General features: G+C 44.3%; 1 protein-coding gene across 1 annotated transcript in view; it reads left to right on the top strand.

The window, feature by feature from the left end:
• NECTIN3 (nectin cell adhesion molecule 3) overlaps nucleotides 1–27,132 on the top strand; it is a 112,344-nt gene that overhangs the window by 45,627 nt on the left and 39,585 nt on the right. The window contains exon 2 of the mRNA XM_075333825.1: nucleotides 18,363–18,704. Within this exon, the coding sequence (XP_075189940.1) occupies nucleotides 18,363–18,704 (342 nt within the window). The remainder of the gene's footprint in view (nucleotides 1–18,362; nucleotides 18,705–27,132) is intronic.

Raw genomic sequence — 27,132 nt, 5'->3', positions numbered from 1 at the left:
CATCCAGTCCATTCATTACCTTATTCAATCTGCTAACCTACATACACATTCTAGACTACCCGATACGTTAGAATCGAGCCACCTTCTACTCTATAATAATCACCCTATTCATGCATAGACACATTTAATAATTACTGATTGTTATTAAAGTGTACATTAAATACAGCTAAGGCTAGTTTCACACTTGCGTTCAGCGGAGTCCGTCACCATGGAGAATAGCGCAGTCCGTTAACGCACTGCGCTATTCTCCATAGACTCCATAGACCAGTGTCAGGGTTGCATCCGCCGGACGACGCAGCGTCGTTATTTTGACGCTGCGTCGGGCGGAAGGAACGCAGCATGTAACTTTTTTTGAGCAGCGGAATCCTTTGGATTTCACTGCGCATGCTCTCTCTGGCTCCCTCCACCCGTAACCAGGGTACACATCGGGTAACCAAGGAACCCTGGTTACGTGTGCCGGGAGCCCGACACTTCCCTGCTCGGCTCCGCCCCCTCCCCGCACTTCGTATGTATATACACACACACACTCACTCACCTGTCCCCCAGCGATGCAGTCCCCGCGGCACTGACGTCCTCAGCCATGGCCCTGCTTTGCTCCACCCACCGCACTCTGCTCCCCGCACACATTGTCGGCGACCGAACGATCAGCTGATCACCCGGCGGCCGGCTACTGTGAGTGATCGGCTGATCACTCGGCGGCCGGCTACTGTGCGTGAGCGGCTGATCACCCGGCGGCCGGCTACTGTGAGTGAGCGGCTGATCACCCGGTGGCCGGCTACTGTGAGTGAGCGGCTGATCACCCGGCGGCCGGCTACTGTGAGTGAGCGGCTGATCACCCGGTGGCCGGCTACTGTTAGTGATCAGCTGATCACCCGGCGGCGGACTACTGTTAGCGATCAGCTGATCGTTCACAATAGTCTGCCGATGGTAAAACTGTAAAAAAAAAAAAAAAAAACAACAAATTGCGTTGTTTTGCAGCATTCGTTGCATCCGTTGTGCCACTATATGCAACACATCCGTTGCATCCGTCACACAACGCAATGCAACGGATGCCGTTCAACGCAAGTGTGAAACTAGCCTTAGTTGCCTGAATGAAGTAGACCCTATAATGTCAGTAGGTTTGAATTTCTCATTGGCCCCAGAAGGAGCACTACATGGCTAAAGTCACATCATTTATGCTCATTATTTAAAGCATAGGAAAGGTTAAGCTCGTTTTCCTGGCCATTTCTCCTTACACTGTGAAATGTCACCATGTTTCCATCTATTTATGTGCACATTACACGCTGCATGTCTATTATGTGTTTGCTTACTGCTGTGCTCCGAAGAGGTAACGCAACTCAGGAAGGAACAATGTGGTAAAACAGAGGCATGTTGCCATCTTGTGGACAGTATGAGTTATTTATTTGCTTAGCGTTTATATACCATATACATCAGCGAAAAATTTGAAATGAAAGTGGAATACAGCTTTACTTTGTTTTGTCGTGCAGATATTGATTTATTCAGGTATTTCATGTATTATATTTTCTAGATGTTTTCTAATTTAAACCAAACGAATGCACACCTCAATGGGGGAGCATACTTTCCTATATCCAGTTCCTGCTTCAGTGTAAGGGCCTTAATGGTTGTTTACTAAAGCTAGCCAAGCATATTGTGTGTGTGGTCAGCAATTAAATGGTTTGTCTCACATTCTTAAATGGTTAAAATTGCAAAGTGCTTGTTCAAATAAGCAAATTCGCTATATAGCTTTGATTTCCTAAGAATAGATAGATTTTTAATTGTATTGTGTATAGCCTTGTTGCCTGAGTACCGGCCACCCTGCACTCCTCAGACTGGCCAGGTACCTGGGCAATGAGCATGTGGCGCTTGCAGGCTCCATGCTGTGGAGCATGCAGGTGCTGTATCCAGCCCGCTTCCATGTCCCTGTACTTCTCCCATGCTGCAGAGACAAAGCGGTCTGTGCTAGCAGCACGGAAGGGCACTCAGTTTGGACCAGCAGTGCGTCCATTGTCTGGGTTGTCAATCTTTTGGAGTGTACTGGGACCTGGAAGGCTGTGAAGTTATGCGCGCCTGAAAAAAAAAAAGATGAGACCACAACTTTAATATATTGACTCCTGAATACTTTTCCAATTTAATGTAAAATCCATTTGAAAATATAGATTGCTTTTTTAAATAACTATTGTATGTCTATAGCTAAGATAGCCCAAAGACCGCTAAACCTAGTGATTGATTGCAGACATCATATGCACTAAACGGATTGGCATGTTTGCAACCAATTTACACAGAAAACAAGCGGGGAATCTTTGGGAGGTGACACTGGAACAACCAGGAGTAAAAAAGTCAGTATAGATTTATTATTTGCTGCATACATATAATTTTTTCAATATCTTGGGACAACCCAAGTTGGGAAGAAAGTAAAGTATTACTTGTGTCCTACAGTTTTCACCAGTTTTCCCCTCTGTAGACTTTATCTCTAATTTTCAGTTCTCTCAAAGCTGGTGGGTGCAGACTTCCCCTGATGAACCCCAGTTACTAGTGGGGGGAAATGAGTTGGGTGAACGATGGGAGAATTTATTTGCTACACCAGACACAGCACCACTATGTGTATTTAAGAAGGGAGAATCCTGGTAACTAATCATATCATACTAGTCCAGGAGGATTACCAACTAAAAGTAGGATACCAGTGGATCACTGGTTATGGTGTGTTTTATATCCTATGGTATCTATAATACATATTAAAAACTGTCCTGTTGTGTCTATCAATTATACGGACATTATAATTATATTTTTTTCTAACCCCTCCTACTATATTGATATACTGTTAGAGGAGGGAGGGTGTTTTATAAGGATATTATACCCTGTGGAACACTGTCTATTTTCTATTTTTGGTCCTTATGATATTTCTAAACACACAGTAATAACTGCTTTTGTGTGCGTATCATCTATACGGACATTATAGCTAGTCCTTAGTATCGTTTACCTCTTCTACTATATCTAATCAATACTTTAGTAGGGGGGGGATGCTGTCGGTACGGACTCATTGACACTGTGTATTGTCCAAAACTTGGGACATAACCATTGATCCTTCCTACATACTGTGGCTTGAAATCTTCGGTTTTTGTCTGTATAAATGTTGCTGTGTCTGGCAATACTGTGCTGATTTTATTGCACTTTTGTATCTTGGTGGTGGCTATTTAATCAGGTAGTTAGGAACAGTGAGGGCGAGCCGCCGTGGAATGGGGGCACCACAAATCTGGGGTGCTTAAAGCCCCATTGGTGGTTAGGACACAGATCAGGGACAGATATAACCCTTCCTGGTCCATATTATCAATACTTCATCTATACCACCCTCAGACCCCTCTATAAGCTTTCCTACACCTGGCCACTCAGTGTGCACCTTCACACTACATGCACTTTTGTATGTTTGATGTTTTGGTGGATTGAAAATCTTTTAATTGATTACTAATAAAGTTATTATTGTTATGGGTATAAAATTCTGGTCTGTATACTAAGGTACCCTGGCCTATACAATTCTGGTTTGTTTTTTGGGTGCAGACTATCTGGTATGAGGTCTCCCACATGCAGCACACTTATATATAAGGCTCCTTTCACATTGCGTTTTTCTCTACGTCCACAGGTCCCGTTGGAGGATCCGTCCGGACCGCCCCTCCCCCACTCTGCAAAGCGTGTTCCAGACGCATGCGCCCGACAGGGCCATTCACTGTTATGGAGCCCACTGTGTTAGCGTGTGCTCTGTTTTGTGCCATTTTTTGCACATATACGTTTCTGCAGACGGACACCCAAACGTAGTCCACTACGTTCAGGTGTCCGTCTGCAGAAACGTTTATGTGCAAAAAATGGCACCAAACAGAGCACACGCTAACACAGTGGGCTCCATAACAGTGAATGGCCCTGTCGGGCGCATGCGTCTGGAACACGCTTTGCAGAGTGGGGGAGGGGTGGTTCGGACGGATCCTCCAACGGGACCTGTGGACGTAGAGAAAAACGCAATGTGAAAGGAGCCTAAGAGATTCCTGCTCTTCTTTTGTTATGTAGCAGAAGAAGCAGGGGCAAGGCAGGTAGTACACAGTAGGACTAACTGCTGCAGTTAGCTCTCGTGTTGAGGTATAGTCACAAATCTGCAAGCCAGGTTGGACACTGAGACCTGCTGTTTTTACACAGCAAGCATTAAAGCATTTGGAACAATAAGGACCTCGACAACAGGCTATAAGACACACTGGAAGCCACAAGAGGGCATATGAAAAGGAAAAAAATCCAGCCTGAAGCTTCACTTAGATGTAGAAAACATAATCCACCATAGATTGATGTGTAGTGTGAAAAAAAACTCCTTAAGGCTATGTGCGCACTGGGAAATGGAATTTTCTTGAGAAAATTCCGCATGCTCTCAAAGATTACCGCACCCGCGGTAAAAAACCGCGGCAAACCGCACCCGAAAACCGCATGCGGTTTGCCCGCGGTATTGTTCGCGGTTTTGCCGCGTGCGGGTTGGGATGTGCTTTATTGCATTCAATGCAATAAAGCACATTGAAAAAAAAAGTCATTTAATCCTGAGATAGTAGATAGATAGACAGAAGAATAGATAGAGGGATAGATAGATAGACAGATAGAGGGATAGATAGATAGATAGAGGACAGATCGCTGCATTTCCCACAGTCGGCAGTGAGTTCACATTACCGGCCGTGGGAAATGACCGGTAATTACCTCTGCTGTCTGCTGCTTTCATTCAGCGCTGTGTCTGTGACAGTCGCGGCTGGATGTAAGCAGCGCAGGGCCTGTGGATTATGCTGGAGCGGTCGATTACGCCGGAGCTTTGCTGCGGGAGGGGTTAATAAAATGGTGAACGAGGCTTGTTTGTTTTATTTAAAATAAAGGATTTTTCTGTGTGTTTTATTCACTTTACTTACGGGTTGATCATGTCAGCTGTCACATAGACGCTGCCATGATCAAGCCTGGAGTTAATGGCGGTGGTCCCCCACCATCATTAACCCCTTGTATTACCCTGCTGCCACTGCTACACGGCGGCAGGAAGAGCCGAGGACACGCCGGTAGTGCCGCATAATGCATGCGACAGTCCCGGGGCAGCTGCGGCTGATATTCTCGGCTGCGGGAGGGGGAGTTAGGCGGGGGACATTAACCCTGCCCCTGTCCCTCCCCAGCCTGAGAATACCGGGCCGCCGCTGTGTGCTTACCTCGGCTGGAAGGTAAAAATACGGCGGAGCCCACGTTCTTTGTTTTCTATATTTCCGTTTTCTTTCTATGTGTCTGTGTTCTATGTGTGTTCTATGTGTGTTCTATGTCTGTGATGTCTATCTGTGTCTGTGATGTGTGTGTTTACTCTCTGCACGGCTTCCTCTTCCTGTAATGACATCACTTCCCTGCAAAACCGCAGACAGGTGATGTACATTACCGGAGGTAAACCGCGAAATACCGCAGGGAATAACGCAGGAAAACGCAGTGAACCGCACAGAATTTGCTGCCTGCGTTATTCCCTGCGGGATTTCACGATTAACATTGGAGTCAATGGAGTGAAATCCCGCAGCGATGTGCGGAAAAGACAATTCCCGCAGCAAAACATGCAGCTGTCAAATTCCGCCCAGTGCGCACAGGATTTTTTTTTCTCCATAGGATTTGCTGGTGATTCACTGCAGAGATGTTATGAACATTTTCTGCAACGAAACATGCAGCAAATCCGCGGAAAATCCGCGGCAAAATCCGGGAAGTGCGCACAGGGCCTAACAGTTTGTGATTCTTTTAGAAAATGATGGGTTAACAAGCAGATGGAAAGTAGAAATCACAGGAGTCTGTTGGCATGATGGCAAAAGAAGAAACTAGATGGTGACAATCTCCAAACCATTGCCACCTGATCACATTACAGTCCCAGTACTCAAACATAGAGGTGTGTCCAAGATGGCCTTAAAAGCCCTGGGGAGATGATGTCATTGACAAACACTAGACCACTAGTAAGATAAAATGTGGAGCATAACAAAGGGTGGGTCACCATAGGGGAGGGTAAAACAAAGGGCTGAGGCCATAGGGGAGAGAAGGGACTGGAGCTTAGCCCTGAACTTGAGACAGGGGCTGAGAGAAGCAGAAGAGAAAATGGTCACCACAAGTATGCAAACCATATATGATCAGTCATATCATGAGCAAGAAGACACTTAAAGCGTTGTAACTGTTGTTTTTATTATTATTTAATAAATTAATAGTACACATAAGATATATTACATAAGTTAACTATTTTTATCAGGCAAATTTACTTCGTTCTCTGCCAGCATTGATCAGTTGTGATCAAAATTCTCAATTCTGAGGCCAAATCTGTATTCAGTGAAGGCTTTCCCATTACTGAGGTAAGGGATGGCAGCTGTTACTGATGAGATTATATGACGACGAGAGGAGGGGGCGTAGTTCTGCCTCTAGCTCCTCTCTCTGCCTCCTAGCTCCTCTCTCTTCCTCCTAGCTCCTCTCTCTTCCTCCTAGCTCCTCTCTCTTCCTCCTAGCTCCTCTCTCTTCCTCCTAGCTCCTCTCTCTTCCTCCTAGCTCCTCTCTCTGCCTCCTAGCTCCTCTCTCTCTGCCTCCTAGCTCCTCTCTCTCTGTCTCTAGCTCCTCTCTCTCTGCCTCCTAGCTCCTCTCTCTCTGCCTCCTAGCTCCTCTCTCTCTGCCTCCTAGCTCCTCTCTCTGCCTCCTAGCTCCTCTCTCTGCCTCCTAGCTCCTCTCTCTTCCTCCTAGCTCCTCTCTCTGCCTCCTAGCTCCTCTCTCTCTGCCTCCTAGCTCCTCTCTCTCTGCCTCCTAGCTCCTCTCTCTCTGCCTCCTAGCTCCTCTCTCTCTGTCTCCTAGCTCCTCTCTCTCTGCCTCCTAGCTCCTCTCTCTCTGCCTCCTAGCTCCTCTCTCTCTGCCTCCTAGCTCCTCTCTCTCTGCCTCCTAGCTCCTCTCTCTCTGCCTCCTAGCTCCTCTCTCTCTGCATCCTAGCTCCTCTCTCTCTGCCTCCTAGCTCCTCTCTCTCTGTCTCCTAGCTCCTCTCTCTGTCTCCTAGCTCCTCTCTCTCTGCCTCCTAGCTCCTCTCTCTCTGCCTCCTAGCTCCTCTCTCTGCCTCCTAGCTCCTCTCTCTCTGCCTCCTAGCTCCTCTCTCTCTCTGCCTTCTAGCTCCTCTCTCTCTCTGCCTCCTAGCTCCTCTCTCTCTCTGCCTCCTAGCTGCACTCTCTGCCTCCTAGCTCCTCTCTCTCTGCCTCCTAGCTGCACTCTCTGTCTCCTAGCTCCTCTCTCTCTGCCTCCTAGCTCCTCTCTCTCTGCCTCCTAGCTCCTCTCTCTCTGCCTCCTAGCTCCTCTCTCTCTGTCTCCTAGCTCCTCTCTCTCTGCCTCCTAGCTCCTCTCTCTCTGCCTCCTAGCTCCTCTCTCTCTGCCTCCTAGCTCCTCTCTCTCTGCCTCCTAGCTCCTCTCTCTCTGCCTCCTAGCTCCTCTCTCTCTGCCTCCTAGCTCCTCTCTCTCTGCCTCCTAGCTCCTCTCTCTCTGCCTCCTAGCTCCTCTCTCTGCCTCCTAGCTCCTCTCTCTGCCTCCTAGCTCCTCTCTCTCTGCCTCCTAGCTCCTCTCTCTCTGCCTCCTAGCTCCTCTCTCTCTGCCTCCTATCTCTCTGCCTTCTAGCTCCTCTCTCTCTCTGCCTCCTAGCTCCTCTCTCTCTGCCTCCTAGCTGCACTCTCTGTCTCCTAGCTCCTCTCTCTCTGCCTCCTAGCTCCTCTCTCTCTGCCTCCTAGCTCCTCTCTCTCTGCCTCCTAGCTCCTCTCTCTCTGCCTCCTAGCTCCTCTCTCTCTGCCTCCTAGCTCCTCTCTCTCTCTGCCTCCTAGCTCCTCTCTCTCTCTGCCTCCTAGCTCCTCTCTCTGCCTCCTAGCTGCACTCTCTGCCCCTAGCTCCTCCCATCATCATAGAATCTCATCAGTAACAGCTGCCATCTCCTCTCTCAGTAATGGGAAAGTCTTCACTGAATACATATTTTACCTCTGAAGTGAGAATTTTTATAATGACTGGTCAATTCTGGCAGAGAAAGGAGGAAATCTGTCTGATCAGATACATTACAAAGTTAGTTATTTTCACGTGTATTACTGATTTATGAAATAAAAATGAAAACCACGGTTACGCTTTAAGGAAATGCTCCTTTTTCCTGGACTTATGAGACTCATTTTTTAACATCTTTGATTACACTATTTTGAGGAGTTTTCTCCTGTTTTTTTTTTTTTATTTATTTTTTTTATCCATTTAACAATGAAGAAAATGCTCCAACTTTTTTAAAATTTAAAAATACTGATAAGACAGTGAAAAAGATGCCGGTCATCTTCCGAGCATTTTTCTTTTTTAGCCTTCCCGTTGAATTCTCTTGTAAAACATTGAGCGTCTCTCTAGCAGAAAACCCCAGAAGAATATTTGTTACTTTTAAACTTTTGGTGTTTTTCAAAGCTTGAAGCATTTAGAAGATGTTCAGAAGCCTGAGCATGTGAACGGCAAGTCGTTTTCCCATACGAATTAATAGGACTATTCTTTTGATCCTTTTGTTTGTACTTTTTCCAGCATTTTCTTTAGTGGACCTGTTTGAAAAAATTGCTGATTAAGCTGCAGTGTGAATATAAGTTTATAGCTCAGTACATTAGTTACTGTTCAATTTCCACATATTAGACTCCCTGCCTAATTTTGTACCAACTCCACAACATCAGTTTAGAAAAAAATGACTGAAATTTCATGCAGCATAGGAAGCAGATTTACATCTAAAGGCTTATTAGACAGGACCATTTTTTAACGATAGTAATTGACAAGTGAATATTTGTCGCTTTGTTATTGTGCATGCAAGCTCAGTATTACACAAGCAAATGTACGCTCTAAAGATCGCTGTTGCGGTAGGTGGAAAGTCGCTGGTCGTTCATAAAAACTTGTATTATGGACGTGGTAGCGACTTATTTCATGGTGAAATTTTATGCCGACAAGCAATAAATTTAAAGCAAGTTGAAAACTCTGGTTTTGTCTGAATCAAACAATATGACAATCGCTAGCAGCTATTACACACTGCAAATATCACTCTGTGTCGCATAATATTGCGATTTTTCCATGTGATTTTTTTTTTTTTTTTTTTGTCCTGTCTAATAAGGGCTTTAGCCTCTGTAGCCTCTGTACTTAAAGAGGTGGTCCGAAGGCTAAAGAAATTTCAATCTAAATCATTAACTTATTGGCTCAAGCTAAACTAATTTCTAATATGTCTGTATTGAAAATTTTCTACCGTTTCCCGTCTACACTAGCAAAGGCCCTGTGCGAACATTGCGTTTTTTGATGCGGTTTTTGCTGCAGAAATGCTGTAGAAAATGTTTCTAACCTTTCTGCAGTCCTTCCCCAGCAAATCCTATGGGAAAAAAAAATGCTGTGCTCACACTGCGTTTTTTTACCTACAGGTTTTTGCTGCAGAATTTTTGCAGCAAAAAGAATGAACATGTCACTTCTTTTCTGCAGGTACCTGCGGTTTTTGCCATAGATAATGGTAAAAAAACGCAGGTACTAACCCGCGGCAAATCGTGGGTGCGTTGTTACCGCGTTTTTTGCCGCAAGTGCGGTATTCTGCCAGAGGGTGCGGATTTTTCTAAAAAAGTTATTTGCCAGTGCGCAGGGCCTAATATGGATTTCCCCCCCCCCCTACTTCCGGTTTGATGACTGTTTGTTTGAGAATCGCTGTGCATGCTGGGATACTCCAAACAAAGCATCATCAGAGAAGAGGGCAGAGGCTACTGTCACAGACCCTGCCCCCTTCCTGAAATGAAGCTGCTCTGTCAGGGGCTGCTGTGTCACTGCTCTGCCATTCCCTGCTTGCTGTGCAATCTGCACAGTGGCAGCATCCAATTTGTTGCTGGCTCAGATCAGTAGAGGCAGCAACACATAGCAGTGCGCACTGTCAGTGCGTTGAGAAGTACCCAGCGGTGTGTAGAGACCAGCGCCACCCCTGCAGTGACATCACTTGCAGGGGTGTCGCTGGTCTCTCTGAAGGGAAGGACACTGATGATGCTTTGTTTCAGGGATGAAGCAGGAGCTGTGACAGTGATCGCATCTTCTGCCCTGATGATGCTTCCTTTGAACATGCACTGGGATTCTCAAACGAAGCGTCATCAAAAAGGAAGTAGGGGGAAAAAAATCAATATTAGTTAGAGATGGGATATTTTAAATACTGCCATATTAGAAATTAGTTAAATTGGGACAATAAATAGATTGAAATTTCTTGAGGATTTGACCATCCCTTTAAAGGAAGCTTAGAAATGTAATTCCATATTAAAGAAACAATACATATGTATAAATAACATGCAAATAAATGGCTTGAATAACTATTAACATAAACAGTCCATCTTTTCACACTTTTCCATCCAGAGGTTGTCAACAAAACGACCCTGGCTACAATTCAAGACCTCATTGCCGTCTGGAGCTATATATGATTGTTTTATTAGCAGCCAGTAATCAAAGCCCATGAAATGTGACTCCGCAGCAATATTTGTCCTATTGCCCTGCCGTATCATACATCACTTTACTGCAAGACTTCTGTATAGCAAATGTTCACCTGGCATTAATGGAGGGCTATAGCAGTTCAGCAAAAATTACTACAGACATGAAAAACTAATTAGAAAAAACAAATTATATTTTTAGTAAAGTACCGTAAATGATTGCCTTTGAAGCAAAGAACCACATCAATAAAAGCGTCAAAATGGGATATGTTCTTTTAAGTGTGAAGAGGGTAAAAAAGGGATAGAAATCGCTGCATTAAGGTTCACGTTGGCTGCATCATTATTTTTAGTTATTACCTGAGAACCCATTTGTTTTGTAGGAAAACATGAACAATAAACAATAACTTGTTTATCTTTATTGACTTTCCCAATTTCTATCAATGATGCCTTTACATATTATGATACTAGATTCTGTTCACCAGATCCATTGTTAGAGAGCAGCGACTGTAAGGAAATATTGTGTCTTATGTTAATAGAATCCTAACACCAATGGATGAAACGTGGGTATAGGAAACGCAGCTGCTTGTTTTTCTTTAGAGCTCCAGTGCCTGTTGGTTGTGATTGTAGGGATCCATTCACACCGGCGTGCGGACATTTGTCTGTTTCTTTTTAGAAACCAACAGTGACATTGTTTTACCCACTGACTTCAATGCGTTGTTTACAGATGATGGTGTAAAGCATGTTTCCATAGAAACACGTCTTGGAATATTTAGCTATATCTTTCTCTAAAGTCATTACTGACGGATGTATGTATGGTTTTTGTGGAAATCTCACTCCAGTAAGTCTTGTGCTGCATGTTACTGTATCTGAAGCCTCCTGTTCCCGAGTCGTTGCCCCATGAATACAAGGATGCCAGGAGGATTTTGGCACATTTCTGGAATCAGACTTGTAGCGGCTCCCTGTTGGGTGTCCTGACAAAGCCTCTTAATAGCTCTGGAACATTTTTGCGAATTGTTTCTTGGCAGATTTCTTTCCTATTATTGCCTCAAAATTGAGGTACTTCAATTTACTTAAATCGGTCTGTCGCAGTATGAAATGCCAAGGCTTTTTGCCATTTCTTTCAGACAGATTAATTATATAAATTATAATGTGCCATGTCCTTCGTTTTTGTAGTGAAAATGAAACAAAAAAAAAAAAATAGTAATAATCACCTGTCTAGCCAGGAAGTATAATACTGGTACAAAAGGTACCCTTTACAAAATAGAAGAAAGGAAATGTGACTTATAAAAATAGCTGAATAAAAGCATATCAAGCTCTCCAGCGTTTGATTGTGATCCAGATAACGGCAATGTTGACATTTCAATAAAGCCACTTTACATTATTCATGTATGTACACATATGTGTGAAACACGACTACATCATCTACAGGCAGCAAAATGCCTGACTCTTATGGGTGAACTGAAAACTGCCATGTGCAAAGTTTGTGCCCTTGTTTAGTAGTCAATTTTGGTCTGCGCATTGACACAGAAGTAAGAATCTAACTGGTGCCTGCTCAGGCCAAAATTAATTGCAACCTCAATTCCAAAATAGTTGGAACGTTGCGTGACATGTAATGAAAACAAGTGCGCAATGATTTGGAAATCTTTTAGCCATATTCAAAACAGCCCATAGAACACCAGTGAGATGCTGAAAGTTAGACATTGTTCAGTTTTATTTGAAAAAAAATTAACTTTCAAATTGACAGCAACACATCTCAAAAAAGGGGTGACAGGGTTAACAAAAGGCTGGAAAAGTGGCACTAATGAGAAACGGCTTGTGTCAATTTTCAATAGTCACATGACTGCACTTAATTTAAAGGGGTATTCCCATCTCAAAGATCCTATCCTAATATGTAGTGGGTATAGTAATAATAATAGCAAATACTTCCAATTAGAAAATGTAGCATAGCTCTCCTGATTCACTATGTCGCTTACCTCACGTGCAGAGCATTGCAGCTTAGATATTTATTATTATTATTATTTATTATTATTATTTATTATTATAGCGCCATTTATTCCATGGCGCTTTACAAGTGAAAGGGTATACGTACAACAATCATTAACAGTACATAACAGACTGGTACAGGAGGAGAGAGGACCCTGCCCGCGAGGGCTCACAGTCTACAGGGAATGGGTGATGGTACAATAGGTGAGGACAGAGCTGGTTGAGCAGTGGTGTACTGGACTGAGGGTCATTGTAGGTGGTAGGCTTGTAGGAAGAGGTGGGTCTTGAGGTTCCTCTTGAAGTTTTCCACGGTAGGGGAGAGTCTGATGTGCTGAGGTAGAGCGTTCCAGAGTATGGGGGATGCACGGGAGAAATCTTGTACGCGATTGTGGGAAGAGGAGATAAGGGAGGAGCAGAGAAGGAGATCTTGTGAGGATCTAAGGTTGCGTGCAGGTAGGTACCGGGAGACTAGGTCACAGATGTAGGGAGGAGACAGGTTGTGCATGGCTTTATATGTCATGGTTAGTGTTTTGAACTGGAGTCATTGGGTGATGGGAAGCCAGTGATTATAACCGCTAGCAACTAACGGTCACTATATGAGTGGTCGTAACCATGGATTCCTATGCTGCAATGCCCTGCACATGAGGTAAATGGCAATACTAATTGGGAAAATTATACATTTCTAATTGGAGGTATTTGCTAATGTTAACATTACCCCTACTACATATTGGGATGAGATGGGTATACCCTTTTAATGTAAGTTGTAGAGGCAAAGTCTCTCAGAAGCAACGATGGTCAGAGGTCCACTAATCTGTGAACAATAGTGTCTAAACATTGTAAAAAATTTTTAGAAAAAATGTTTATCATTGTAAAATTGTAAAGATTTGAAATATCCCACCACCTACAATACATAAAATAATCAAAATATTCACTGCTTCTGTAGAGAAATAAGGGGGATGCATAAATATGCACACCCTAAAAGTTATACTTTTATTTTTATGCCAGCATTCAGTCTTTTTAGAGTTGCAGTCTATCACCATAGCAAATCTAGAATTTTTTCTCATTTTTCTATACAGTAGCGCTTCAAGTCTGTCCGATTGTGAGGGCTTCTGTCCACAATCCTCTTCAGGTCAATCCACAGATTTGAAGTTGAATTGAGATCTACTCACTGGCTGGACAATTCTGTAACTTTGATCTCCTTCCTGGGAAAGACATTTTGTTGTACATTGTTGGTTAAGTTGCAATAGTGAAAATCATCTTCAGCTTATTGACAGAGACCTGTAGGTTGTGAGATTTGGAACAGTTTATAATTCCCTTGACATTGATTAAAGCCTCATTTCCAGCTGCTAAAAAAAGCCCCAAAGCGTGATGCTGCCTCCACCGTGGTACACTGTGGGTACCGTCTCCTTTTGATAATGCATAATGTTGGCTGTGTGCCAAAAATATCTTTTGAAACTATGACCAACAACCTTGGTTTCATCACATCATATGTTTTTTCCACATACTTTTGGCAAACTATGTAGGTTTTGAAAAAACATAGCCAGGCTTGGATATTGTTCTTCATAAGAAAAGGCTTCTGTCTTGCCACACTATTACTCCACAGGTCAGACATATAAAGATTGTTGCCAGAAGCAGTACACAATTAAGGGGGCTTTACACGATAGCGATATCGCTAGCAATTTGTAGCGATAGCGAGCGTGTAAGTACCCGCCCCCGTCGCGCATGCGATTGTTTGTGATCGCTGCCTTAGCGAACATTATCGCTATGGCAGCGTCACACATACTTACCTGGTCGGCGGCGTCGCTGTGACTGCCGAACAATCCCTCCTTCAAGGGGGAGGGACGTTCGGTATCACAGCGACGTCACCGCAACGTCACTAAGCGGCCGGCCAATCAAAGCGGAGGGGCGGAGATGAGCAGGACGTAAAATCCCGCCCACCTCCTTACTTCCTCATTATGGCCGGCGGCAGGTAAGGAGACGTTCCTCGCTCCTGCGGTGTCACACATAGCGATGTGTGCTGCCGCATGAGCGATGAACCACCTGGATAAACAACCCTTACCGATTTTTGAGTTTGGGACGACCTCTCCATGGTGAACGATTTTCACCATTTTTGAGGTCGCTTAAGGTCGCTGGTCAGTGTCACACGCTGCGATATCGTTAATGACGCCGGATGTGCGTCACTAACAATGTGACCCCGACGATCAAACATTAACGATATCGTAGCGTGTAAAGCCCCCTTTAGAACTTGCCAGAAATTCCTTCAGCTCCTTTGATGTTGCTGTATACCTTTTGGTACCCTCCTGGAGCAATATTCTTTCTAGTCTTCATACATTTTTGAGGACTATCCAGTTGTCTATTGTGTCACTGTTGTGCTACATTAAAACCATTTCTTGATGACCGTGTTTCAGTGTGTCATTGTCTAGCTAATATCTTGGAAAAAATATTGTACCCTTCTTTTGACTGATGACTTTAACCCTTTCACGACCGGCCGATTTTTCGCTTTCCGTTTTTTTTTTTCGCCATTCTTTTTCTGAGAGACGTAACTTTTTTATTTTTCAGTCAATATGGTCATGTGAGGGCTCATTTTTTGCGGAACGAGCTGTACTTTTAAATGAAACCATCAGTTTTACCATATTATGTACTAGAAAATGGCAAAAAAATTCCAAATGCTGAAAAATTGCAAAAAAAGTGCGATAGCACTATGGTTTTTGAGATATTTTATTCACTGTGTTCACTATATGGTAAAACTGATGTGTGGGTGTGATGCCTCAGGTCAGTGCGAGTTCGTAGACACCAAACATGTATAGGTTTACTTTTATATAAGGGGTTAAAAAAAAATCGGAAGTTTGTCCGAAAAAAGTGGCGCACGTTTTACGCCATATTCCGTGACCCGTAGCGTTCTCATTTTTCGGGATCTTAGGCTCAATGACGGCTTATTTTTTCCGTCTCGAGCTGACGTTTTTAACGGTACCATTTTTGCGCAGATGCTACGTTTTGATCGCCTCTTATTGCATTTTGCGCAAAAGTTGTGGCGACAAAAAAACGTCGTTTTGGCGTTTGGAATTTTTTTGCCGCTACGCCGTTTACTGATCAGATTAATTGATTTTATATTTTGATAGATCGGGCGTTTCTGAACGCGGCGATACCAAATGTGTGTATATTTTTTATTTTTTTAACCCTTTAATTTTTAATGGGGCGAATGGGGGGTGATTTGAACTTTTAGGTTTTTTTGTTTTTTTTTAATTTTTTAAAACTTATTTTTTTACTTTTTTTTTTTATTTTACTAGTCCCCCTAGGGGGCTATTGCGATCAGCATTCCGATCGCTCTGCAGTATCTGCTGATCACAGCTGGAAGGCTGTAAACAGCAGATACGCTGTCTTTCTCTTTTGCTGTGCTCCGGGCACAGCGAAAGTGAAACCAATTCATGTGTAGTACAGGAGTCATCACATGACCCTGTACTACCATGGCAACTATCGGGAGTCATGTGATCGCGTCACGTGACTTCCGGTTTCGGCGGTAAGTAAAACTTTACCGCGATTGCGCTTATAATGGCGCTGTCATGTATTGACAGCGCCATTATAAGGGGTTAATCGGCACGAGCAGATAACGATTCTGCTCGTGCCTAGCAGGCACACATCTCAGCTGTGAAAATCAGCTGAGATGTGTGCCGATCGCGGCATGCTGCCGCCGGAGGACCGCGGGCAGTAAGATTATGTCATTTAGGACGTAATTTTACGGCCCGCGGTCGTTAAGGGGTTAAACAATGAGATCCCTTTGCTGGGTTGTAAACTATTTACTGACCATGGCTTTTGCTGCAAAGTGCAGCAGGAAAATCTTGCTAGAAAAGTGAAACTTTATATGGACTTACTGCTGATTTTAGTGATGGTTTTTAACCTTTTTTTAAAATGCAGCTATTTTAGACTTTGAGGACATATGCAGTATGTTCCCTCATTGTGTTTCAAGAGGCATAACAATTTAGATTTTGTATTTTCAGTTGACAGTGCCATATGAATCCCTGAATTTGTGTGGGATAAATTGTATTTTCAAGCAGTTCGAAATACCATTTGCTGTACATGCTATATATTGAAAAACTTTTTTATATTTTTTTTTTCTTGTGGGTGTGGAAAAATATAACAGTTCCTCTATTGTTTTTTTCCAATGACTGCGAAATTATATTTTAGATTTTTTGTAAGTGTTTTTCTACTGCGCAGTGAAGCACTTTATTTCACAGTATATTACTGCACACTTTTGCTGGACAATGTAGCACGTGACTTCAACTTAGCACAGCTCACTCTGTTTTTTTGTCATTCTTGTGTGTTTTGTTCTCCCTATCACAGGTTTCATGTCAGTATTCACACAGCAGTTTCTGCTTTTCATATATTCCCCTTACATAGTCACTGGTGTGCATACCTTCTTTCCATATAGTGTGGACCCCGAGAGCGTCATAGGCTATGTTGTGAGGCGAAATTTTAACCCTGCGCGTTCCAATTTACCAATCAATTTTGCCCCTATCTACATAATGGGGGAAAAGTGAAACGAAAAGTGTGTCCGCACCGTCGCATTTACAATCATGAAATTTTGCACAGACACCTCATGTGACCCAGGGGACATCGTAGACTATGTATAATTAACCTGCATATAAAGTAGGGAATATATTACAGTAACATGAATTTTTTATTCCCAAATTACAATTTTATAAGAACAGTACAAGATAGCCAAAAAACAAAACAACGTCGTACACTATGTTTTGACAGGAAAATGTAACCCCGCGCTTTACAGTTACTCTCCAAAAAACATTCCTACATTAAAGTAAATGGAGCCTGGAACTACAGGTTATTAGTAGGAGCTGTGATTGGTTGCTGTAGGAACAAAAGACATTCATAGTATAAGAAGCTTATATTTGAGGTAATAAGATGTCGGTGGGGAGATGGATAGAGAAAGAGAGACAGGCAGAGAGACAGGCAGACAGGCAGACAGACAGACAGACAGACACACGGTGAAAGAGACAGACAGAGACAGACGGGGAAATAGAGAGACCTGGAAATAGACAGACAGCCATGCAGACAGGGACAGAGACAGGCAGACAGGGAAGGAGGAGACAGCCAGAGAGACAGACAAAGATAGATGGGGAAAGACACAGACCTTGATAGAGACAGACTGGGAAAGAGACAGACAGAGAAAGGCAGACAGGGAAAGAGACAGACCGGAAAAGACACAGACAAAGAGACGGGGAGACAGACTGGGAAAGAGATAGACCTGGGAAAGAGACAGACGGAGCACATTACTTGGCCAATTTAGTTAAATCTGTGTGGAATATCTGTGGTGTTGAAATATATGTTGTGAAATGCTTCTATTAGCTTAGTTTTTGCCTTTTAATAATTACATTTTTATCTATTTGTTTTGTGGTTTTTGTGTGCAGAATAAATTTTTGTTAATACATTCTATTTTGTTAACAACAGTTATTAACCCGGGCGAAGCCGGGTAGTACAGCTAGTAGCACATAAAGTGGGTGCAAGGCCGCCCCCCAAAACAAATATCCAGTGATCAGCTAAATAGAAATAAAACAGAAGGCAGCAGTCCAATACTTGCAAAAGAAAAGGACTTTATTAGCCCATGTTGCATGGTGACATTTCGGTTCCAAGAACCTTTTTAACCTTGAAAGAAGTGCTTGTTAACCATAACATCACCACACCATGTGGGCTAATGAAGTCCACTCCTTTTGCAAGTATTGGAGTGCTGCCTTCTGTTTTATTTTTACAATGAGTGTTATCAATTTACTGTACGGATCTTTAGACAGTTAAAACATAGTTTAATTGTGACCTATATTAATGCAAGTGGTATTTCATGTAATATTTAGATTATTTCTACCCAAACCTTAAATGCATGCTTTTTGTTCTCTTTGACAGGTTCTTTTGCTGGGCCAATACACGTGGATCCACATGGAACTGCAGTATGGGGAAAGAACATTACTTTGAAGTGTTTAATTGAAGTTAATGAAACAATTACCCAAATCTCATGGGAAAAAGTGATTGGCAAAAATGTTCAAACTATAGCTGTTCAGCACCCTCTCTATGGAATATCTTTTCAAGAATCTTATCAGAATCGAACGACTTTCAAAAATACATCACTCCATGATGCAACAATCGTTATAAATCATGTAGACTTTCCTGATGCTGGGGAATACATATGCAAAGCAGTCACATTTCCACTTGGAAATGTGCAGTCATCTACTACTGTGACAGTACTTGGTAAGTATGGGAGATGTAAGGGATTACTTGATAAAACTATTTATGACACTTGTTTCATTGTTTTTTCTGTATGTTGTTTCTGTTGTAATTATTCGTCTTTGAATTAAAAAAAAAAATAAAAATCAGCATATCTGTAGAATAGTCAGAAATCACCTTGAAGGAGATCGGACACTAAACTGACACAGTACTTTGGACCTGATTCATTAAGACTAGAGATGAGCGAACCTGAACTAAAACGTTTGCGGTTCAGACCAGAGCAGGTGTCCGGGTCTTGGTCTCGAACATGGGCTTTAAAAAAAAAATGTCTGTGCTGTGAGTTTGGGTGCTGTTCGTATGCCAATAAAGTATTATTAGTTATTATAGCGCCATTTATTCCATGGCGCTTTACATTTGAAAAGGGAGGGCATACATAGACAAGAACAATAATCATGAACAATACAAAACACAGATTGGTATAGGAGGAGAGAGGACCCTGCCCACGAGGGCTCACAGTCTACAGGTGATTTGTGAGGATCCAGTATGTGGGGGTAGACATGGTCGTGCAACGGTATAGTGGACTGAGGGTTCCTGCAGGTTGTAGGCTTGTCGGAAGAGGTGGGTCTTCAGGTTCCTTGAAAGGTTGCAGCTGAGAGAAGAGAGACCATTTTACAGCACAGACGTTCAGGTCCCCATTGGCTTATATGGGGTACAAGGTCTGGGTCCCACACCGAACGATTAACTAAATTACAGCCGAACCCAGCGAACCCGAACTTCCACATGTCTGCTTATCTCTAATTAAGACTCATGCCTTCCATGCCTCTTAATGAATTAGGTGTATTGTGCCTCTGCCACAAATGCTACTCCAGTTATTTACTAAAGCACATTTCTGAGCTATGCTGGTAATATCAGACTTTCTTGGGCATGTCATTCATGCAGCAGCGGACATTACTAGTCTTGGGTAGTTGTGTTGCCTGTCCAGCTATCCTTCCCAGCTTTCTAGCGGTGTGTCAGTGGAGGACGCTGGGCACGACTTGCAATCTCCAGTACACCAAGGCTTGTAAAAGAAAAATGTATTGTTCAACAATAGTGGCGGCTTCATAGGCACATTTCTAATGAAGGGATTAGTGTAGTTACAATTGGCATATTGCATGTACCGGATTATAAATTAGATTTTTTTTACTTATAGACAGAGGCTGTAAGCGGCAGGCGTACCAGTAGAATTAGGAATAAAGAATTAATTCTACAAGGCTAAAATAATATTAAATCCCTTTACAGTAAAAAGTTCTCAGGGTGAATTCTGTGGTCAAAAATGTAATTATATTGGCTGAATTGGCACAGCGCTGTTCTACAGGTAAGTCATGTTGAACACATGCAAAAATGGCTGTCAAAAAGGGCAAAGGTCACATTGCAAAAATATGGCAATATATGGTAAATTTTCTATTATTGCAGTTTCAGGTAGAGTGTCTACATCTTTATTGAATAGCAAAATTGTTGTTGAAGATTGGTGAGATATCAATCAGGTGTATCTCCGTGCCTTGGTTTGTACTTGTATTCACTTAAAAGACTTCTAATTGATGGCCTGCTCTCGGGTTGTATTCACACGTTTCAACCATGGTGGACTTTTTTCCCCTCGGTAACTGCATTATAAATAAAAAAAAATGAATTGGTTTGCTGCAGATTTCTAAACTAGAGGCAAAAAAAGCAAGACAGCTGCATCAGTGTGTGATTAGTGAAGCTCTCGCATCTGCAGAACAAAGCACTACTTGACACGTTTGATCATTTGAGTTACAATAGACTTTATGTAAAAGAACTTCAAATATGAAGTTGTCACCTCAGCTAAGGTTGGTAAAAACTAATATTCCATAGTCCAACCAAAATACACCAGCAGTGAGGATGATTTTGTCCTCAATTTTTTTTGAAGCTCAAGAAAGTTCTACTTTTTGTTATGATTTGTAATTATCATTTTTTATTTCAGTCAATACAACTAATATCCTCATATAAAAATGTTGGACTGTAGACATGCATCACTTATATATTTCTAGATATATTATTGTTTTACACAGAGGAGTGGAGTCAGTAAGCCAAACCGCTGATTCTGACTCCATGACTCCAACTCCCTCATACATGACTCACGTTTGTGATAAATTTACTGTAGTAAAATGGTAACATCAGGCTTTTATTCATTATTATGATACAATATTCAAGCTATTTAGATAAAATATATTTATTGGAATTCAACGTTAGAGCACAAAAAAACCTTAATAAATTGTAAATTTGCAATATACTATGCAGTAAGTGGGGAAAAGATACGTTTTCAGCAAAAATGTACGGAATCACATTTGTACAGTCTGTGAATTTGCTCTGATAAATTGTTTGGCCTCCATCAGATGCTCCTACATAGATGACCTCAAATCTGACCAAATTATGTTAGAGCCAGAGAACAACCTCTCTACACTAAGGTTGGTGACAAAGCTGTAACCACATGGGCAACATCTCTAACATCAAGGTATAAAGGAATTGCCTCATCCACAGTCCGTTTTAATGAACGGTTGAACTCTTCTACTTCTCTGAGAGCAAGTGCAATATTTTGCTGAAATATGGTCAGTCTATTTGCTATGGGAGTAAGTGCTGCCCCACCGAGTGGCTTGATCGACAACTGCCTTGTTTTCCTCCAGCATATCCCTTCAAGATGGAATTAATTTTAGGGGTTCTGGCAGCAATAACCAATTTCCTCACTTTGCTAATCACAGTTGCAGCATCTCCCTCTTGCAGCCTCTCATATTGCAAGCTGCACCATGTGCACAACATAGCGCATGTAATAAATAGGAAAGAGATGTGATGCGGCTTCAACAAGATCATGTAATTCTAAAGGATCACTACTGTTTATTGAAAGTTTAGACTTGCTTTATGAAGTACTTGCCTTAATCCTACTTTCCTGTTCACTCTAGAGTCTCTAGCAGTTCTGAGGATTGCAGGCATTCTTTGTGTCTTTGTGTTTACTCTTATCTATAGAGGAGGAGCTTCACTACTTATATCATGTAGCTGAAGTGCAGCACAGATTCATTTCAACTAAAAGTATAGATTCTTTGATCGGTAATAGAATAGGCATTTAGTGGACACATCATAACTTTCCCAAATTCTTATGAAACAATATTCATCACATATTGCATTGAACTACTGTACCTATTTTATATCGACTTCACCAAAATGGACACCGAGCCCTGGTTTTACAATGTGTCTGTAAAAAGCATTCGCTGCGTGTAATTTTTTTTTTTTATAGGCTTTCTAGAAATTGTAAAAAATAAGTTGTAAGCCCTGTACACTATTCCCACTGAAAAATTACTAATGGCTTTACTTCAGTAAGGAATGATTCAGTGTGAGACATGTCTAAAAGACTACACATGGGTTTCATATGCTGATTCCTTTCTCACCTTTTCATTGGGGGACACAGACAGTGGGTATTATGATGTCTCCAGGGAGGCGTGACACTAGATTTGAAAAAGTGTTAGCTCCTCCCCCCACAGCATATACCCTAGCTAGGCAGGAAACTAGCTCAGTTTTTTTCTAGTGTCAGCAGGGAGGCTGACATGTCTGGCCTGAGCCCTACCAGGTGCCTTAGGCCAGCTTATCTGTTTTTATTTTTTAGTTTTTATTTTGTTTTTTCATTCTATTTTTGATTATGAGGCAATACCATGGTGCCTTGTCATCCTCGTTCCCCCAGTGTACGGGCAGAGGAAACCTGGCATGCACAAGCCGTCAGTCTTCCCTCGCGCCCAAGTGGTTGGGTCTGCGTACCCCTCCAGGCTCCCTGGAAGCACCTCACACCAAGGTAGCTCCAGAGGGCTAAGCAGAGCCGAGGACCTGCTTCAGCCTTGAGCCGAAGATGCGTCCCTGAGATCCCCGCATCCCCGGACCAACGCGTCTTCAGATGGAGTCAGGAGCAGGTAGGGAGACAACGAGTCCTCTGTCATCTGCATCCAAACCGCCGTCTGAAAAGGCGCCGGTGGGGCGATGCAGGCTGTGATCCCGGGGAGCCTCATTAATTTAGCCCCCGGCGTCGGCCTGCATTCTAGCAACGCCCCCGCTCACTGCTCTGGAAGCCGCTCCCTCAGTCGCAGCGGCTGTCCTCTGATTGGCCGTCACGTTTAGTCCCAGCCCTGGGACCAATCAGCCTCCGGGGGCCGTCTCTCCCCTCCATGCTGCCAGGAACGCTGGACGCCATCTTCCACGTGGGGAGCAGACACGGGTGAGATCGCCTCCTTGGCTCTGCACTTCTGCAGCGCTATACACCGCTCTGCTCAGCGGTATATCGCTGTCTCTCTAGCGGTGTGTGCCTGCTGGCTAGCGGTGTATATCAGCTGTTAGCGGTGTATACTGGCTCTGCCTGCAGGTATATGCCGACTGTTTGACAGTATAGGCCATTTTGCTATCGGTATATATACCGGCTGTGCATAGCAGTCACTTTATAATACTGCTAGTGGCTCCTCACTCATATAACAGCAGCAAAACCCTATATAGGGCGGTAGGACTCTGTTGCTGACATGCGTAACCGCAAGGGTGGTAAACCTTCCAGGCGTCCTCTACGGACCTGTACTATGCCTGTACCACCTGTGGACGCTCGTTTTCTAATGGCCAAAGCTATCCACTATGCCGGGCCTGCGATGCCCCTACTACCGTGTCACAACAGACCCCGTTGCCGGACCAGGATGACGTGCAGCCTTTGGATTCTGCTCCGGCCACCGGCCAGGCAGCACCCCTGTCTGATGACGTAATGCCTGCATGGGCTCTTCTAATGTCTAAACGGATAGAGGACCTTGCCGCTCAGATATCCCAGCCTTCAGGCTCCCACAGCCTTCCCCCGGCCCAGCTCCCTCAGAGGAGCCCGCCTGCTTCGTCTGGTCCTTCTTCCCCAGAACGTAAAAAGGCTGTTTCCAAAAGGCGCCATTGCGACCTCTACGCCTCATCCGACTCGGACGATGGTCAGTCTGACCGAGGTTCCGGGACTTTTAGTAGTCACGATTCTCAAGACTCTGACTCTGATTCAGATGTCCTTTCTGAGTCTAGGCATATTGAAGACACACTAATTTCAGCTGTCAATCACTCTCTGTCGATTTCTGACCAGCCTCCGGACCCGACTTCTCAGTCGGCAATCAAGCGGGCCAAGAAGCCTCCTAAGTCCTTTGCCCAGGATCCGGTTTTTCGTTAAATTATATCGAAACGGTGGGATTACCCTGATAGAAGGTTTAATAAAAAACCCTTCACTTCATTCACTTATCCCTTTCCATCTGAAATAGTTAAGACCTGGACAGTACCCCCCGTTGTGGATCCGCCAGTATCCAGACTGGCTAAACACACGGTCATGTCTGTTTCAGACAACGCGTCTCTCAAGGACTCGTCTGACCGCGCAGTTAATGCTGCAGTCAAATCTATTTTCCAGGCTTCGGGCTCCTCTCTACGCCCTCTGTTTGCCTTGACATGGGTCGCGAGAGCTATGGGTTTGTGGAGTAAGAACCTGCGCAAGATGCTTCGCTCTTGCAATATTCCTCCGGAGGCTTTTGAGATCCTTAATTTGTTCTCTCTAGCCTCTAATTATTTTCTTCACGGCTCCCTAGATGCAGCTAGTTTGTCAGCCCTAACGGCAGCCAATGCGGTCTTTGCCCGCAGAGTCCTTTGGCTAAAGATATGGAATGCGGACAGTGCCTCCAAGAAATCCCTGTCCACACTCCCCTTCCATTGCCTTCGTCTGTTTGGAGAATCCTTAGACAAACTCATATCTGAGACGACGGGTGGTAAAAGTACCATTCTACCACAAAAGCGGCCTATATCCAGAAATTTAAAAAAAAAATTCTTGGCGCAGGCAGTCCTTTCGGCCGGCCCCCCAAAAACCATCAGCCCAAGGATCGTCCCAACGCTCAGATCGAGGATCCGGTCCCTCAAGAGGCTTTTCCTGGTGTTCCCACAACCTAAAGGATCTCGCCCTGCACAGGCCCCCTCAGCATGACGCCAGGTATCCCTCAGATCCGACTCCTGTTGGAGGGCGGCTCCTGCTTTTTCGGGATATCTGGCTAGAACCACACTCACGATGCTTGGGTTCGAGAAATCATCACCTCAGGTTACAAGATCGATTGCCATTCCCTGCCGGCCAACAGGTTTCTGCGTTCTCGTCTTCCAAAGTCCAAAACGCAAAGCCAGGCCTTATTTTAGGCCATAGCCTCTTTACAGAAGGCAAATGTTATAATTCCAGTGCCCCTGGAACAGCGCGGCAAAGGTTTCTATTCAAACCTTTTTATCGTTCCCAAAAAAATTGCTCTGTCCACCCTATCTTGGACCTCAAGAGGCTGAACAGATTCGTACGGATTCGGACCTTCCGAATGGAATCCTTGAGAGCAGTGCTAGCCGCCATGGAACCGGGAGAATTCCTAGCTTCCATAGACGTTCAAGATGCTTATTTACACATTCCCATATGTGTATCTCATCAACGGTTCCTTCGTTTTGCTATAGGACACCGTCATTTCCAATTCAGGGCCCTCCCCTTTGGGCTGGCCACCGCGCCTCGGGTTTTCACAAAGGTCATGGCGGCCGTCATATCCATTTTACACCCCAGAGGCGTCCTGGTCGTTCCCTATTTGGACGACGTTCTTGTCAAAGGGAGCTCTCTTCCAGTTTGCTCAGAAAGCGTGCAGATTTGTCTAGACACGCTGTCAAGGCTAGGGTGGCTTATCAACTTCAACAAGTCATCCCTCATTCCTCATCAGCGCATCACCTTTTTAGGTATGCTGATAGACACGACTCAGTCCCGGGTTTTTCTTCCAGAAGACAAGAGGTCTTCTCTGATCCGGGCCGCCCAATCCCTCCGCTCTCGCCGTTACACATCCCTTCGGAATGGCATGAAAGTGTTAGGCAAGATGGTGGCAGTCATGGAAGCCGTATCCTTCGCCCAATTCCATCTGCGCCCTCTACAACTGGATCTTCTATCCTCCTGGGACAAGAATCCAGCTTCTCTAGACCGGTCAGTCCGCCTTTCTCGGACTGCGCACAACTCCCTCGTTTGGTGGACTCAAGTCTCATCCCTATCTCAAGGGAAGTCCTTCCACCCTGTCCACTGGCAAGTAGTCACGACGGATGACAGCCTGTTAGGCTGGGGGGCAGTGTTTCTCCACCACACTGTTCACGGACGCTGGTCTCCTTCTGAGCGCTGCCTCCACATCAATGTGCTAGAGATCAGAGCCATATTTTTGGCCCTTCAGAACTTTCAGCCCTTACTATTGGGCCTCCCTGTTCGGATCCAGTCAGACAATGCCACAGCTGTGGCTTACATCAACCGTCAGGGAGGAACTCGCGGCAAGGCAGCGATGAAAGAAGTATCCAGGATTCTTCTTTGGGTGGAGATGCACATCCCCGTTATTTCAGCTGTCCATATTCCGGGGATAGACAACTGGGCCACAGACTTTCTCAGCAGGCAAGGTCTAGCGGCAGGGGAATGGTCCCTCCACGACGAAGTGTTCCATCAGATCACTCTTCGTTGGGGACTCCCAGATGTGGACCTCATGGCGTCTCGGATGAACGCCAAAATACATCCCTTCATATCCCGGTCGAGAGACCTGCTAGCGATCGGCTCCAATGCTCTAGTCTTTCCGTGGGCGCAGTTTCGCCTACCCTACATCTTCCCTCCGTTTCCTCTCATTCTGAGAGTAATCAAGAAAATCAAAGCGGAGGGAATCCTGGTGATCCTCGTGGCCCCGGATTGGCCTAGGAGAGCCTGGTACCCAGAGCTTCTCCAACTTCTCGGCGACACTCCCTGGCGTCTCCCCGATTGCCCGGATCTTCTGTCGCAAGGTCCAATATTCTACCAGAATACAGCACAGCTGCATTTGACGGCGTGGCACTTGAATCCTTAATTCTAGCCAAGTCAGGTCTTTCTTTTAAGGTGGTTCATACCATGCTTAATGCTCGGAAGCCCTCCTCCGCTAGTATCTATCACAGGACCTGGAAGACCTATCTTTCCTGGTGTGACCGTCATAATCGGTCGCCCCATGCCTTTTCAATCTCTAACGTTCTTGCCTTTCTGCAAGATGGTCTGGACTCGGGTCTAGCTCTCAGTACCCTTAAAGGACAAGTTTCTGCCTTGTCAATATTCTTCCAGAAGTAGCTGGCTTCTCGTCCTCAGGTCCGTACCTTTCTTCAAGGGGTAGCGCATTTGGTCCCTCCTTATCGCCACCCCTTAGATCCCTGGGATCTGAATCTGGTTCTCGAAGCTCTTCAGCTTCCTCCTTTCGAACCTCTGAGAGAAATCTCTCTTCAACGACTGTCTTGGAAGGTTGCCTTTTTAGTCGCCGTTACCTCTATCAGGAGAGTGTCCGAACTTGCGGCCCTTTCCTGTCGTTCACCTTACCTGATATTCCATCATGATAAGGTGGTCCTTCGGCCTTCCCCCGCTTTTCTCTTGAAG

Source organism: Anomaloglossus baeobatrachus, chromosome 2 (assembly GCF_048569485.1).
Source record: "Anomaloglossus baeobatrachus isolate aAnoBae1 chromosome 2, aAnoBae1.hap1, whole genome shotgun sequence".
Classification (NCBI taxonomy): Eukaryota; Metazoa; Chordata; class Amphibia; order Anura; family Aromobatidae; genus Anomaloglossus; species Anomaloglossus baeobatrachus.
This window is presented reverse-complemented; position numbering and strand designations above follow the sequence as displayed.